Genomic DNA, 15,963 nt, shown 5'->3' with positions numbered 1-15,963 from the left:
TACCTCGATCCGGGGTGACTTCCGAGCGGAATGGGCTTCTGCTCGGACCATCTCGATGTAGCATCGCCGAGCTGCTAGCTGATCTTCCCGCACTTCTCCCACTTTGTCCTCCATGGGGAACTTGATCTTCTGATGAAAGGTTGAGACTACCGCTCGGAATTCACTGAGCGCCGGTCGTCCCAAAATGACGTTGTAGGACGAGGGAGAGTCAACCACCACGAAGTTTATTGTCCTTGTCCTCTTGAGCGGCTCTTCTCCCAGCGAGATAGCCAACCAGATCTGTCCGACAGGTTGAACTTCGTTACCCGTAAACCCGTAGAGCGGAGTTGTCATGGGTAGCAGCTCGGCTCGATCAATTTGCAGCTGATCGAACGCCTTCTTGAATATGATGTTTACTGAGCTCCCTGTGTCAATAAATACGCGGTGAATAGTATAATTGGCTATTACCGCTTTGATGAGCAGGGCATCGTCGTGGGGCACTTCAACTCCTTCCAAGTCCCCGGGCCCAAAAAGGATTTCTGGTCCGCTCGCCCGCTCTTGGCTACAACCGACCACGTGAATCTGGAGCTGTCGGACGCTCGCCTTTCTAGCTCGGTTGGAGTCTCCTCCGGTCGGCCCGCCAGCAATAACGTTAATCTCACCTCGGGAAGTATTACTTCTATTTTCCTCTTCCCGAGCGGACGGTCGAGACCGTTCTCTGGACGCTCGGCGATTCTCCTGCCTTGGAGAACGATGCCGATCGGGAGTTTGCTGCCGTGGTCTATCAAACCGCGTCCGATCGGCTTCATGAGTTCTCTGTCTCCTGTCGACTGAGGGAGACCGTCGTCCGGCATTCCGGGGCACAGGATGAGCCACGAAGGGAAGACTTCGACAATCCCTTGTGTTGTGCGTATCCGTCCGGTGGAAGGAGCAGAACATCGAGGTCCATCTCTTCTTTCGCTTGGGTCGGGCGGCCGCTACCTCTTGCACATGGGACCTTGCGTGGGTGGATCGGATTGCTTCGGCCCTGGGTCCTCTAGGCGGCTGATGAGTGGCGTTCTGTTTCCGCTCGGCCTGAGGAGCCCGCTCGCTTGGAGTTTCCTTTTTCCTTGCCGCTTGTGCTTCCTCCACGTTGATGTACTCGTTTGCCCGGTGTAACATGTGATCATAGTCCCGGGGCGGCTTTCGGATGAGCGATCGGAAAAAATCCCCATCCACTAGCCCTTGTGTGAAGGCGTTCATCATGGTTTCCGAAGTGGCCGTTGTAATATCCATTGCCACTTTGTTGAACCGCTGTATGTAAACTCGGAGTGATTTGCGGGCTTCCTGCTTGATGGCGAACAGGCTCACGCTCGTTTTTTGATAGCGTCGACTGCTCGCAAAATGGTGGAGGAAGGCCATTCGGAAGTCCTTGAAGCTTGTGATAGATCCGTCCGGCAGCCTCCGAAACCACCGTTGAGCCGATCCCGAAAGAGTGGTAAGAAAAACTCGGCACTTTACTCCATCTGTGTATTGATGGAGCGTGGCTGTGTTATCAAACTTACCCAGATGATCATCTGGGTTGGTTGTCCCATTATATTTGCCGATCATCGGAGGCACGTAGTGCTTTGGCAGAGGATCTTTCAAGATGGCTTCTGAAAATTGGCGGTTAATCCGCTCGGGCGATGCGTCCGATCGGGGGGCTTTCCCTTTCCTATCATCTCGTCTGGGTCTTTCATCAGAAGAAGATCCCCGGTCTCTGTGAGTTGTTGCAGCTTCGGGGGTGCGAAATAAGACTCGATGGAATGCAACGGTGGCTTGAGGTGCTTCCGCTCGGCCACCAGAAGCTGAGGTTGCTTGCTGCTCCGGCCGCTCGGCTGTGGCTTTCTGTTTTTGCTCCACAAGCTTGGCGGCCCTTATCTCGATCAAGGCGTCGAGTTCCTCCGTCAAAAGCGTCACCGTGTGTTGTCGTCCAGCCTCGTCCATTGTTTCCGTTCGGATGCAGGAGCGTTCCCACAGACGGCGCCAAATTGATCCTGTCCGAAGGCCGAATCAACGGACGCTGGGCACGAGGCACTCTTCGACTGCTGATGTGGATCTTCGATGGGTGGCACGATGCTCTGGCGAACCTGCACCAAAGTCGGGCCGGGAAGGGGTTCCCGGCAGCGACCCTCCGACGCTCAAGTCAGGTAAACAACGATAAAAAAGGTGGCTCCCAAAGTCTCAGAACGCATAGCCCAAAAACGTACCTCCGGTGAAGGATGAGAGGCTTTATATAGGGCTGTGGAGAAACAGGTGCACACATACCGAGGTGTACACGTGTCCTCTGCCCATACCATAGTAAAGGCCCGTCAGTGAGCTTACTTGACCCCATACTGCTACAGTCCCCGCATGTCCTTGATGGGACAGCGGAATCCCCTGTCATAAGATTTGGAGCATGGCCTACACGTGCGACCTACTTGCTGTCAGAAAAAGATGTCCCTTGTCCTTTTCCACTCGATTCTTGCACTAGAGGACGTCGACCAGCTGACCGTCGAGCGTCCGGCCGGACGACCTCCGATATCAGGCCGACCCATGTCCGTCTTCTGTCCGACCGGTCACGTATGATAGTGCACTTGGGAAACTATCGGTAGTGCTTTGTGGTGACTGTCAGCAGTATGCTTAATGTCTTCGGCTGAGCGTGCTGTACGCTCGGCCCTACGATCTTACCCAATGAGCGTCGGAACCCCTTCCATAAGGGTGCCTTTTTGCCTAGCTAAACACTGGATGGCCGCCCGGACGGTCAGCCTAATTTATCTGGTCGTCCAATCTGGCCTCCCGGTCGGTCAGCCTAGCTGGTCCGACCTTCTTCGATGGACCGCCCGACTCTTTAACTTCCACGTGGCGTTGACCCCTTACAACGAGGGTCCCCTGTTCTTATCGCCGGATCAATATAATTTGATAAATTTCCTAATTATTATGTTTAGATTGTTCTTAGGGTTTCTTTGTATTATATTGTCACTGAGTGAGATACCAGGAACTATACCCCCTGGGCGTGACATAAATACATCAACGGTATCTAATTGTTGAATTATGACACGGGATTGGTTTCTTAAGCATGTCCCTATTCAAGTGACAAACAACATTGTAACACCAAGGATAAGTAAGTGGAGATCTACTTATTCTCATAAAAATAAAACAAAGGCTAAGTTAGCAAGAGTCTTACCTAGCTAGGTAACCATTATGTGTATTTCAACTCATGCTAAATTCATCTTATATAGTTAAATGTTTTTAATTAATTATATATCGTTATTGATTTTGTAGATTATTGTTGATATTCTCCCTACCTCTCGAGGAAGTAAATTTACTTGGTACCTCCATCCTTATTAAATTTGAGTCAATACCACAACAGGATAAGACATCTACTTCAAAATTTCACATAGACTTAGAGGAAGAAACTAGATGTTCTCATTGCACTGAAAATCCAAAACAAATCCAAAAGCTTACACTCGATAATGAAAGTTTAGTGAAAGTTAAACGAGAATTAGTCGTCATATTGGAAAAGGGATATTTCTTATCCAACTAGCCACCCTACCAAAGATCCTCATCCTAACCTCGTTTCAACCAATGTGACAAGGAGAGGGCATCAAAGAAGTCACTATAACCTTAGGTTCACCACTAAAGATGCACTTAATTGGCTAACATTGGTCCTAGGTAGGAAGAAGACCAGGAGAAAAAAAAGAGGGTGAAGTGGGTAACTTGGAGATAAAGTCTAGGGAGGTTGATTTTAATATGAAAGAAGAAGATAAAATTATATTAGTTGAGGATGAAATTGAGGATGAAGAAGAGGTTAATAAAAAGAAAAGCAGGGGCAATCAAATTAAGACTATGAGATTGAATGTTATTAAAGTAAGTTGACATTTATGCAATGATATTTAATTTTGATTAAAGTAATTATATTTTCTTTAATCTGAATTTTGCTTTTGTTAAATACATTGAGTTTGATTTATTTGTAATATCTGAAAGGAAAATTCAAAGAAATATTCTTTGAATTTTGCTAGTGTTGATTGACTCATCTAATGAATAGTGCATATCATTTACTAAGAATTTATCCTTAGAAACATCCATTTGAATTTCCACTTCCATTCTATTCTCGTTATATTCTTATTCAGTCTACATGTCCTCAGAAAGGTCTTCCAATCCTGTAAGTACTGGGTTATCCTTAAAACTAGGAGTTTGTTCATTCAAATTGAAACTGTAATTAATAGTCTCTCTAGTATTAACCATAACACTAGAGGAAGTTGAAGGTGACATATTGTTGGTAATCATATTTATATTTGGAGTAATAGATTTGTTTCAATTCTCTATTTGTGAATCTATAGATTGCATTATAATTCTAAGCACCTCAATGTAAATTTGATCTTCCATGTATTAATACAATTATAAATTAACCATATTTGAACTAATGGATTTGTTTCAATTCTTTATTTATGAATCTATAGATTGCATAATAACTCTGAGCATCTCATCAGAAATTTGATCTTCCATGTATTGATATAATCATAAATTAATCATATTGTGACAAAAATTATATAAGATTGTGAATATTTAAAATTTACAATAGAGGAAGTCAATAGATCATTAAATGTGTATCTTATTAAAATTATATTATAAATCTTTTAGGATTTATCCTTTTAGAAGTAATTATCTTGTAAATAAAGACATAATTAGGATTTTGATTATAAAAGTTAAATAGAGATATTTAAAAATTGGAAATGTTAATCTTCCTATAAATTAATAATACTAATTATCTATAAAAAAGGGAAATCCAGTAGAAGAAAATACATGTCTTAATTATTCACAGTGAAAAATTTTGTCCTCGGTAGGATTTTAAATGTTGTCGATATTTTAGAATTTTTCTTGAATACTTGCAATTCAAGAAGATTTGAAGATGCTTCGCCACACAGTGAACAGTGTCGAGGGTTTTGGTGCTGTCAGAATTTACACCAAACCAAAGCACGAAACTTCAGTTTTAAAGAAGCTTCGCCTTACAGGAAGATTTGAGCGCTGACCAAAAAAAGAATATACCTGGGTTTCGCTTGACCGTTATAGTCGGACATGACCAGGAGGAAGGTTGTGTTTGCTGATTATGACTTCAGTGGTCTGGAGGAGGGTCATTTGTCTTCGTTGAGTTGCTGCACTGTGCTGTAGACCATCAAAACATGTCAGTGTTGGAAATGACATGGTGTTTAAGTTTAGGTTTGATGAAGAAACTGTACCATTGTTGGTTGTAAGTGTTAGTTCGGAAGCTTGTAGCGAAGAGAAATTGACATGGTTCATACTTCTCTTTTGGTTCGGATGCACACAACAATCATGAGGGAAAAATTGGAGGGTAAAATCGATATCCTATATGTGATTCGAAAATTTTCAAAAAAACTTATGTGAAATGAATATTTGACCAACTTAGATACACGGTTCAATACAAATCTATATTTTTAATTTTAACTATGACAAATTTATTGGATATTAGATGTATACTATCATTTGTTAATGCTCTTTTCGCCTATTTACTTGTCCCTAGGGTTACAGTACCATGATAAGATATTTAGTTTGTCATCCAAATACTCATGATTCAATTTTCCAATTATAATTTATTTATAAAATTTTTTCTTATAAATAAGGTGCACACACAACTAATGAATATTATACATCTTAATTTATCTTGATAGTAGCCAGTAAAAAAATTTTATGAAACCGATCAGTCACCCAGCACTAATAATGAGGCTAAATGAATTTATTTATTTTTTCGCCTATTTACCTGACCTTAATCAATTTTATTTTCGATATTTACTCACCCTTTCCCAAGTTATTCTGCGTCGATCCCCTTTCCATCGCCGCCGCCTCTAGCTCGCGACGCCATGTCTTCTGCCCCGCCGCAGCGCTCCCAAGGATCGAGAGCGCCGTATGGTTATCAGAAGAAGTTCGTCCCCAGAAACAATCCCCCCTCCTCCACCTCCACCACCACCGCGGCCGCTTCCTCCTCCTCCTCCTCATCATCTTCATCAACAAATCCATCGATATCCACTGGTGGCAACCTTCCTCCATCCCTCACTACCGCCCTGAGGAATTCGTCGTCTTCATCCTCAGGATCTAGATCTAAGGAGAAGCGCGGCGATGGAGGCAACTTCATCGCCTACTTGCCCCACGATGAGGCAATCGCTTGCGGCCTCAGCGCTGACGCCGGTGGGCTGGACGCGATCGAGTCGCAGATGGTCGTTGATCTCCTTAACGACGAACTATCCAGGATACTTAAGATGAGACCTAAGGATTTCTGGAGAGAAGGTTGGGATCCTGGTTCCCGGAAGCTTAGTCGCTTTATATTCCAAAATGGGATATTGTATCCATTAGTCCTTTAGTTAAAACCCTCGTGCTGATTTCATATTCTGTTTTGTAAACATGTTACTTGTTTTTCAGTGGCGAGGAACGATGAGTTGCTTGAGTTTTTGGATAGTTATCTGCAATTTCGGAATAGATGGTATGATTTTACACATCGAGGGGCAAGGGGAGTTGTTGCAGGGGTCATCGTCGGAGAACTTGAGCTATGTCGGCGAGTTTTTATGATTCTCTATAGAATGTAAGCTCGCTATTAGTGATTTGTCATATCTTTGGGGGGTTCTCCTGATTTTTATTTGCTGTTCTTATTGTTATTTATGACACTTCGATAATGACCAATATAAGAACCTTTACAGGTCTTCCAACAAGGATCCTGGGGCCCACCCAAATGATTGTCTCAGCATGAAAGAGCACACAGGTTGCATAGCTTTTCCATGGTAACATAATTTTAAAGAATGATGAACTTCCTTCATCCAATCTTCCTTCTATAGCTCTCTTGCAGGAAAAGAATCTGCTTGATTTGCCAAAACTATTAGAAATTTGTGCTATTTATGGACATGAAAATGAAGAGTTAACCAAGTCCCTGGTATGGTCCCTAGCATCTGCTAATATTCGTTCATTATTTTTTTTTTCTTATCTACTTTCTTTTCTCTTAGTTGGATGACCAAATTTTGTTGGAAAAATAAAATTATGGTTCCTAAAAAGGCACCATAAGGAGTCCCGTAATTTTAATTTTCTGAAAAGGAATTCAAATTTACTTTTAGTTTCTTAGGTTGTCTAAATGTTTTTCTCATTTTGTAGTATACGTTCGTATCTATTTGAGGAATAAATAAAATTTCAAACATAGAAATGCAAGGAATTGAGGCATTGCCTAGAGTCAGACTCTAGTTTTTACTACTCTACATTTTATGCTAATTACTTTCCTATTAATGTCTGTAAATGAAAGCCCATTCCTTTGGTAGTTACCTAAACAGCATTCAGTCTGGAAAAAATTCTACAATTTGATTCATTAAAGCACCTTAAGTTCGTCATCAAAGATGATGATGGTTTGTTTATGGATTTGTGACATTTATAATAGAAAGTGATATATTAACAGACTCAATGTTCTGTTATATTTATTGTTCCTGACTTAGTTTTCTTCATCGAACATTTTGCTCTCAGGTTGTCAATGCTATAAAAGCCCAGCCGAAGCTTCTTAACAAAATTGATGAAGTGGTCTCTCATTTCCTGAATATAGTGCAAACTATGCATGAACGATGCAGCTCTTCTTTAGAGGTTTTATTTCTCAATCTTAGAATTATTTTTTTTAGAAAAAAATCTAAGAAGTTTTCTTTTGTTTTGATCTATATAAATGGAGTCTTCTTCAGTTGTTATTCATATATCTATTATCCATCTAAAGGGTTGCCCTTGAAATTTTTGCTACGGTTAACTCGGTATAATCTGAGTCATCTTTTAACTTTATTGATTAACTGTGACCAATCACTTATTTTAGTTAAACATTACAAAGATCTCCACTTTCTTTCTTGTTTCACAGATTAAGAAGCTGATGTAGACTTCGGTACTTTTGTTCTTTGACTAAGATATGATTGCTAGTTGAAGAGTGATCTATTGCTATTTCTCAGATTTCAAATGTTTTTGGAGAATATTGCCAAGATTTAGAGTTAACTTTATTATAATGAATCTGGAAATCTTCTTTTGTTTGTGTTTCAACAACAAAGCATGCAAAAAACATTTGACTGATGTGGCTCTTAGGTATTGTTTTCATCTGGAGGACAAGAAATTCATGGATGTGGTCAACTGTATAAGGATTTTTTGGAGGCAAGTCACTTTTCGTTTTTTTTTTTTTTGCAACATGTTTAGGTACCATTCTGAGTTATGCAATTATGGTTTTTTAAGTATTTGATCTATCTTCAGGTAATGGATTTTGTGAATGATGCTATCATGACGCTAGATGCATTTGCCGCTACATATGCACCTGCTAGTTTGTACTTCTCTCTACTTGAGTTCAGGTGTCTGCTTTTGTTGCTATCATTGTGAAATAGACATCGTGATTTTTTCTCTCTGAATTTTGTATGTTATTTCATTTTTCAGTCATGGGGGTGGAGATATGCTCAAAACTCTAGCAAGGTTGCATGATTCGTTGCTACCATGTTTGCAGAAAAGTTTTAAAATTATATCTAGTTCAAAGTCTGATATGGCATCAAATCCCAATGATATGGTCACTGATACGCTTATCAGCCAAAGAATATTGTCAGGAAGAATTGTTAATTTTGGTTGGAAATTGCTCAACTATTGCTATTTGAGTGATAATCCAATAGAAGATAACCTTCAGACCACTTCAAAAATGTTACCTGCGAAAGTAGAGGATCCTGTAATAAGAGGTGACATTATTGTTCATACTATGAAAGAGATTAATGAGGAAATTTCTTATAATTTCTCTGAAAATCATGGTAATGAAAGATTTCTCCAGAAACTTGAAAAGGAGTTCAAGATTTTGAACCACATTAACAACCTTCAAAGGAATGGTAAGTTAATCTTACTTTCTGATTGTTATTGTGATTTGTCTAGTAATTCTATAACTTTGATATTCCATTTGGTATGTTGTTTGACCTCCATCTTCTTAAGCTGGATTTATTCCATGTTACTGAAAAATAGTTGCTTCTTTTCTTTTTTTTTTTCATCTTGCATCTGCCTGTAATTCTGTTGATGAACATTTCAGATTTTCATTGAAAATGCGTTAGAATGCTTTCTCAATATGACCTGGTAGTATTGAATGATCATCCAATTGCATTCCAAACTCATAAACTCAAGTGTTGAATTTGGAAGGGACTTTTTCTGTGGCATAAAGATCATAGTTGTGGCCTACATCATAATTTAGTAAATGAATTTCAGAGCCTAATTGCTTTGCTGGTATTCACCCACTTTCAGATTCTAGCGAATCATAGGTCCAAATTGTTGGTTTGCTTGAGACTCGTATTTCTTAGGTTATTATCAGATTTAAATCTAACTAATTAATTGACAAAGTTTATCAGTTACTTGAGATTTTGATATGCTTTTGGTAATTTGACGGCCTGGTTAGTCTCATAGTGTGCTTGATTAGCCAATATTAATTTATCTTCTATGATTGTGCCCTAACATAAACTTGGTTATCGCTGGTATTTGAGAGCAAGATTCTTATGTCTGGCTCCTGTTTAGCCTTTAGAACCACTCTTTTAGGTAGTGGATTCATTAGGTAGATTTGTTAGAGTAGATATTTTATTTTGGTTAATTTCCCCGGGTAGGTCACCATCTTCTGCAGGAATATATACATGACATCAACGTTGAGGAATTGAGCCCATGTAACTGGCTGCATTAGGTTTAGAAACAGGATTTTAGCTAATGATGATACGTCTCTAACTTTGATGTGATTGTGTGTTGTTTTTGTTGTCTGATTATCTATTTTCTACTTTGTTTACAGGATGGTTATATATGGACGAGGAACAATTTCAGTATTTAATTAATATTGCAAGCCCACTAAATACAAAGTCCTGGGAGAGAGAAGCTACGATCCTTACCCCTTCAATCGATGGAAAAGTACAGACTGATGAGACTGTAATTGCTGAGTCTAAAATTAGTCAAATCAAAGACCTCTTTCCAGAATATGGTAGAGGATTTCTATCTGCCTGTCTTGAAGTTTATAACCAGAATCCTGAAGAAGTGATCCAGAGAATACTAGAAGGAACCCTTCATGAAGATCTATTATCTTTGGATACTTCATTAGAACAAATTCCATCAAGGAAACAAGCGTCTGGAAGGAATGACAAGGGGAAAGGTTTATTAATAGATCCTGAACCAAAGGGTAACATCCCATCTAGTATGGGTTCCATGTCGATGAGTAAAGTTGAAGATGGGCCCACGTCTTCTTCTTTCTCATCTTCAGCTGGGCGATACACTAGAAAGACTGATATTGTTGTGGCTGATTCTGCTATTCTTGATTATAAAACTACCAAAGATGCAGCAAAGACTGCAGCACTTGCAGCAGAGTATGAATACGAAGATGAGTATGATGATTCATTCGATGATTTAGGTCTGAGTATAGTCGAATCAGTAAGTGAGGAGGCAGATTACTTAACTGAGAGAGTTAGGCCTATTCCAGGAATGCCCACTGGCTCAGAGATAGAAACTTCATCAAATTCTAACTCAAAATGGAATTCAAAGAAGACACAATTTTATGTCAAGGATGGGAAGAACTATAGCTATAAGGTTTCAGGTTCAGTTGCTGTTTTAAATGCTCAAGATGCAGCTCTTGTGAATGAAGCCCAGAAAGAGATGATCCATGGTCTGGGTCGTGGTGGAAATTTACCAATTGGAGCTGTTAGGAGATTGTTGGATGCCGAGGAGAAGGATAATCAGATATCTGATCCTGCAGGAGATTCAGGTAGAGGGAACTCATCTCAGCGAGGAAGAGGAAGGAGAGGAGGTGGGAATCACCACAGAAAGGATAGAGCAATACGGAAGCATTTATCAGGGATGACTGGACATTAGATATATCTATTTTGATTATATGTGCAGCACATATATTGTCGCCCAAATTGTATATAGATAATCCTTTCATTGTGGAACATGTCAAGCCTGAATGTGTTCGTTTGGTCAGCTGCAATGGCGACTTCAGTTTTGGTAATGCAGACAACTAAACTTTTGCGAGGTAAAGTGTTTTTTCGATAACCCATTTTATATTTTCTTTCATTCTCACGTTGACAGAACTATCCTTCGTCTAGGTAGGATCAATGGCACAAAACAACACTTTTGGCAGAATTGATGAAAGGTGCAGTCAATAGGCAGTGGAATGCATGTTATAAATTCATGTTTTATGTATTAATAATGATATGCACATCTGAGCTATTAATTTAAAGTTGTGGCGCTGAATGATTAACATGTGCAGTGCAATCTCACTTTTATGAAGGGTTTCATTGTGTTACTTCTGGGGCATGCTTAATATACTTCGCTCGCATAAATTGCTAACGTTATATATTCGACTTGTTCAAAATGAGATGCTTCACTAATTAAATTTCAGTTGAAATATGTCGGTAAGTTTTAGTGATTTTTTTGAATAAATAACTCGACCTTTTGCATTGACGATATCTAATATCTGGAATAATTAGACAAGCATATATATATATATATATATATATATATATATATATATAAAGTGACCGTTTTGTTTATATATCAGACTAACCAGAATCACTTAGAACTTACAATTTGAGTGCCTCTCCTTACAATATTAGAAAGATATTAGCAAGTTCAGAATTACAGAAACAAAATTAAAATGATTTTATTTCGAGTTAATAGTAATTTAGAATTTTTAATAAAATTATTAGTATAATAAACACATAAGAAATGGGAAAGTGCTTCTCGATAATAATCAAAATAGAAATACCATAAATTTGAATTTGAATTTTCCAGAGGATAAAATAAATTCGGAACATGAACTGCTGTGCTCCTAAATGGGACCGTGATGGGCCGGACGCGAAGTTGGCATCCGGACCGTGCTCGATGCTGGTGTTTTAAAATTCTCAATCTCAGAACTCGCTCTCTGACAAACGATCCCACCTCTCTCTCTCTCCATCTCAAGTCTCAGTCGCCGCCATGAGGGGTCCGGGTCTCTTCTCCGATATCGGCAAGAAGGCCAAGGGTATGCTCCGATCCAACCTTCGATGCCTTCTCTCGATTCTTCGTCAAGCTTCTAAGATGGAGTGGATTTTGCGTTATTTATACTATGTTTTCTCGCTTTGATTCCGTTCTTGGGAATGCAGATCTGCTGAACAGGGACTACACCTACGACCCGAAGCTGACCATCTCCACCTATAGTTCTTCCGGAGTGGTAAACCCTCTCCCTGACAGCTGATTTCTCACCTTGGATTCTCTTTCCTCTTCCCTATTTTTTTTCTGGGATTGATTAGTCGGGGTGAAAAATCTTTGATTCAGTTGTTGTTTGATGTCTGTCAGAGGGAGAGATCTCGACTCTTGAGAATATTTTATTGGAAAAGAAGAGAGTGATGCATAAAGGTGGGATGGGAGAAGGGTTTATGGTTTTATCTAGGGATCAGCACGGGGGACAGCTTGGCCTCTCCTACCTTTAAAACTTAATGTTGTTAAGTTGTGATCTATAAAATACAATGATTGTAGGATCATATAAAACAGATATGTGTATCTAAGTATGAATTTTCATGGTATTTAATTGTTCAAAAAGTATCAAAATAAATAAGAATACCTAGATGCTGCATTTTTTATTATAAGCACTCAACGTCCCAAAGTATTCATTCCACGTGGCCTAGATGTCTGATAATCATTCTTTCATACAAAGTGGTTGCTATGTTTTAAAAGCATAGTTGTTAGAGTCACTTGATTAACGGTTCGTGTCTTGCCATATATGTTATGATTCAGCTGTGATAGAACTTCAAGAAACTATGACAATTTGCCTCTTTTTGTTTGACTGAATGTAAATCTTATTCTGTACAAGTTATATTAATACAGAGAAAATTTTTAGAATATAAATTTGACCAATCAAAAGCAAACTTAACAAGTTCAGAAATAAACTGAAGCCATAAGAGAAGAATGAAAGGATGAATCTTTTGTTAGGGATTGCCTCCTGAAACTGAACAAAAAAATGAAACCGAATGAAATAGCAAAAATTTGGTTTATGGTTAAGTTTCATTTAAAAAATCAGAAAGGATTTAAAAAAACTGAAAGGATTTCAATTTTGGTTTCAGTTTGAATTTAAAATAACAAAAGTATTCCTCTCTTCATCTAAATGGTCTTGGCCTTTCCTCATGACACAACCAAGGTGGGCCTGGCAATGATTTTCTAAGGTCGAAAACATTCGGCAGTCTATTTCCCATTTTATTTGAATGGTCATTGTAATGAATTAACAATAATTTGCAAATGTAAGAACCAATATGTATTTCTATGATAAATATCAACTTGCTCATTGGCAATATTATGCCACATATTCTCTTATATATTTTAGTGGTAGAGATATTGTAAATAAGATTGGAAGCTTGTTAACCTATTTTATTATGTTGTCTGAAGCTTATCTTTACAGAAACTTTTGTCAAAACAATTCACGATGGTAACCTTAGTTTGGCAACCTTGTTAAAAATTACTGTATAAGCCGTGTCAACTCCTAACAGATTGTTCTGTGTTGGTGTTGACTTTTGGAGCTTCAATTATTATTTCAAACATCCAATGTTGTAATTTTATGAAGACATTTCTGCTTGATATGTTTACTAAGCAGAATCTATTTGCTAACTTTCTTGCTGAGAACATTTATTTCAAATCTTTTTCTGTTCCATTCTGACGATCTTTTTTCTTTTCTCTCCAAAATATGAGATCTAATACCCCAATCAATCTGGTGCATCTTCAATTTATGTACTGTGTCTTGGACATATATTATTTCTTTATGTAACACCACTTTGAGCACATCCTTCAAATATGTTATCAGTTAGCCATGCTAAATTTTGTTTCAACTCAACAGCTAATTTCTTGTTTTCATCTTATAATATTTCGGTTGTCTCTTCTCATATTTGCAAGTTGATTGGTTTGTATTTCACCCTTAAAGAAGCATAAATTTTTCTAGATCTTCCAATGATGCTTTCCTTGTTAAAATCGTGACAATGGGTTCCATAACTTGTAATGGTTACTTAGAGATTTAAGGTTCATAGTTGACCTAATTTCTAATTTTAGTTGCAGATCTTGCACAAAAAGTACAATCCGTATGCCTCAATTATTTGGGGTGTATTATATAGGGCTTATTCCTCACTATTTTAGGTCAGATTTAAAGATTCATTAAGCTCAACAAATATGATTAAGATCCATGTTCACTAAGCTTCTAACATAGATTTATGCAGATTGACAATGTTTAACGCAGCCCTGCAGATAGGATTGGCTTATGGCAGTTTTTGTATTTGCATCTCTTGCAATTTTTTTTATTTCATTTTTATATGCTCTATTGCTCGTTGCATTGCTTTATTTCCATTTGTTTTGACTAAGTTTGGTCTATATACTTGTGATTCTTAATATCTGCTTGAATGTTATTTAATATGGTATTTTAACTGATAAAAGGCAAGAATTGGTATGAATCCTGTTGACTTCGCTTTCTGAGGTCTGCAGAGATGACTTTGATATTTAGCCTAGTCTTTTACATTCTCCAAAGTTTCCAGATGATCCTACATTATACCATGTGAATGTTTTCTGAAAATATCACCTGTAAATGAATGTTTTACACTTGGCTTCATAAATCTTGAGTAGTGTAAATTACTCATCAGCTTCCTTGTTATCTTTATTGGCTTCTTGTGGCAAAAAGAAATCTCCTAACTTGTTCTGAACGAAATTCAGGGGCTTACTGCTGCTGCAGTCAACAAAGGAGGAGTTTATACCTTTGATGTTGGCTCACAATACAAGTACCAGAACACTCTTCTTGATGTCAAAGTCGATACGAACTCAAATGTGTGCTTTCTGTCCTTTTCCCTTGTTAAAAACCCATTATGAGCAATAAGTTAAGTGACTTTTTTTAAATCAGATCTCAACAACGCTTACTATCACAGACATTGTTCCATATACTAAGGCCATTGCGTCTTTCAAGATACCTGATTATAATTCTGGAAAGGTAACTATTGTTCCTTCACTTACATCATGGAAAATTTTATGGAGGGTTTTTAGCTTAGCGTTTCAATCTTTCTAGTTGGAGCTGCAATATCTCCACGATCATGCAAGCTTTGCTTCAGTAGTAGCTCTGAAGCAATCTCCGGTGGTCGAACTTTCTGCAACACTCGGTACCAAAGTGGCTGCATTTGGTGTAGAGGCAGGTTTTGACACAGCATCAGGAAGCTTTGCCAAATATACTCTTGGGATTGGATTAACAAAGCCAGAATACCATGCTTCCATAGTTTTGTAAGTGCCTTTGGAAACTTAAACACGTCAACTTCATGTATGGCCTTCTCACACAATTTAGCATTTCTTGACCAGGGAAGACAAGTTAGATACTCTGAGAGCATCATATGTCCATCATTTGGATGAGATACAAAAGACCTCTGTGGTCGCAGAGATTGTGAGGCAATTCTCTGCGAACAAGAACACAGTTACGATTGGAGGGCAATACGCATTAGATCCCCAAACATTAGCAAAGGCACGGGTCAACAACTCAGGCAAGCTTGCAGCTCTTCTGCAGCATGAACTGAAACCAAAATCATTTCTCACCCTCTCCAGTGAGTTCGACACCAAGGCTTTGGAAAATGCTCCTAAGTTTGGTTTGGCTCTTGCTCTCAAGCCTTGAATGCACTTGTTAGCTCTCCTTGAATGCACTTGTTAGGCAGAGCTTCGTGCATAGTTTTTTAGGGCTCCGACTACAAGTCAAAATAAATCAATTCCCAAAACAATTTAGTGGTTTTCTAATTTTTTCAAGTGTCGCCCATGTACATGGCGAACCCTCTCTATTTCGAGTTGCCGAAATTTTCAATTTGTAATTTTTGCTGTCAAATCTATGTTCCAACTGACGTATGATCAGTTGCCACCGAATGCTACATCAATTTAATCCTGATGAACTCATAGACTGCACTTACATTATCTTACGAGTATGATTGCTGCTGTGGTTTT

At 38.7% G+C, this 15,963-nt stretch overlaps 2 protein-coding genes across 3 annotated transcripts; both read left to right on the top strand.

Moving 5' to 3' along the window:
• The first annotated feature begins 5,793 nt into the window (after positions 1-5,793).
• LOC121970398 (activating signal cointegrator 1 complex subunit 2-like) lies at positions 5,794-11,324 on the top strand. 2 transcript variants are annotated; one of them, XM_042521105.1, is made up of 10 exons: positions 5,794-6,279; positions 6,412-6,571; positions 6,687-6,748; positions 6,822-6,916; positions 7,492-7,605; positions 8,083-8,148; positions 8,245-8,339; positions 8,422-8,855; positions 9,788-11,014; positions 11,092-11,324. In XM_042521105.1, exons 1-9 carry the CDS (start codon positions 5,856-5,858, stop codon positions 10,852-10,854), a joined length of 2,517 nt encoding a protein of 838 aa, XP_042377039.1. In that variant the 5' UTR covers positions 5,794-5,855; the 3' UTR covers positions 10,855-11,014; positions 11,092-11,324. The 2 variants fall into 2 exon arrangements, with proteins under 2 accessions (XP_042377039.1, XP_042377038.1); XM_042521104.1 differs by having other exon boundaries at positions 11,088-11,324.
• A 525-nt stretch (positions 11,325-11,849) lies between these two features.
• On the top strand, positions 11,850-15,933 carry LOC121970396 (mitochondrial outer membrane protein porin 5-like). Its single transcript, XM_042521101.1, has 6 exons — positions 11,850-12,004; positions 12,126-12,193; positions 14,707-14,817; positions 14,891-14,977; positions 15,053-15,261; positions 15,337-15,933. The coding sequence occupies exons 1-6, from the start codon at positions 11,959-11,961 to the stop codon at positions 15,641-15,643; spliced, it is 828 nt and encodes a 275-aa protein (XP_042377035.1). The 5' UTR covers positions 11,850-11,958; the 3' UTR covers positions 15,644-15,933.
• The last annotated feature ends 30 nt before the right edge of the window (positions 15,934-15,963 follow it).

This window comes from Zingiber officinale, chromosome 4A (assembly GCF_018446385.1).
Source record: "Zingiber officinale cultivar Zhangliang chromosome 4A, Zo_v1.1, whole genome shotgun sequence".
NCBI classification, from domain to species: domain Eukaryota; kingdom Viridiplantae; phylum Streptophyta; class Magnoliopsida; order Zingiberales; family Zingiberaceae; genus Zingiber; species Zingiber officinale.
Note: the sequence above shows the minus strand (reverse complement) of the source record. Positions and strands in the feature narration are given on the sequence as shown.

Bases quoted from the DNA above. Each gene is read 5' to 3' on its own strand.
- LOC121970398 (XM_042521105.1), top strand. From the start codon at position 5,856: ATGTCTTCTGCCCCGCCGCAGCGCTCCCAAGGATCGAGAGCGCCGTAT. The intron at 6,280-6,411 runs GTTGGGATCCTG...CTTGTTTTTCAG, and splicing joins TAAGGATTTCTGGAGAGAAG to TGGCGAGGAACGATGAGTTG. The intron at 6,917-7,491 runs GTATGGTCCCTA...TTTTGCTCTCAG, and splicing joins AAGAGTTAACCAAGTCCCTG to GTTGTCAATGCTATAAAAGC.
- LOC121970396 (XM_042521101.1), top strand. From the start codon at position 11,959: ATGAGGGGTCCGGGTCTCTTCTCCGATATCGGCAAGAAGGCCAAGG. The intron at 12,005-12,125 runs GTATGCTCCGAT...TTGGGAATGCAG, and splicing joins TATCGGCAAGAAGGCCAAGG to ATCTGCTGAACAGGGACTAC. The intron at 12,194-14,706 runs GTAAACCCTCTC...AACGAAATTCAG, and splicing joins CCTATAGTTCTTCCGGAGTG to GGGCTTACTGCTGCTGCAGT.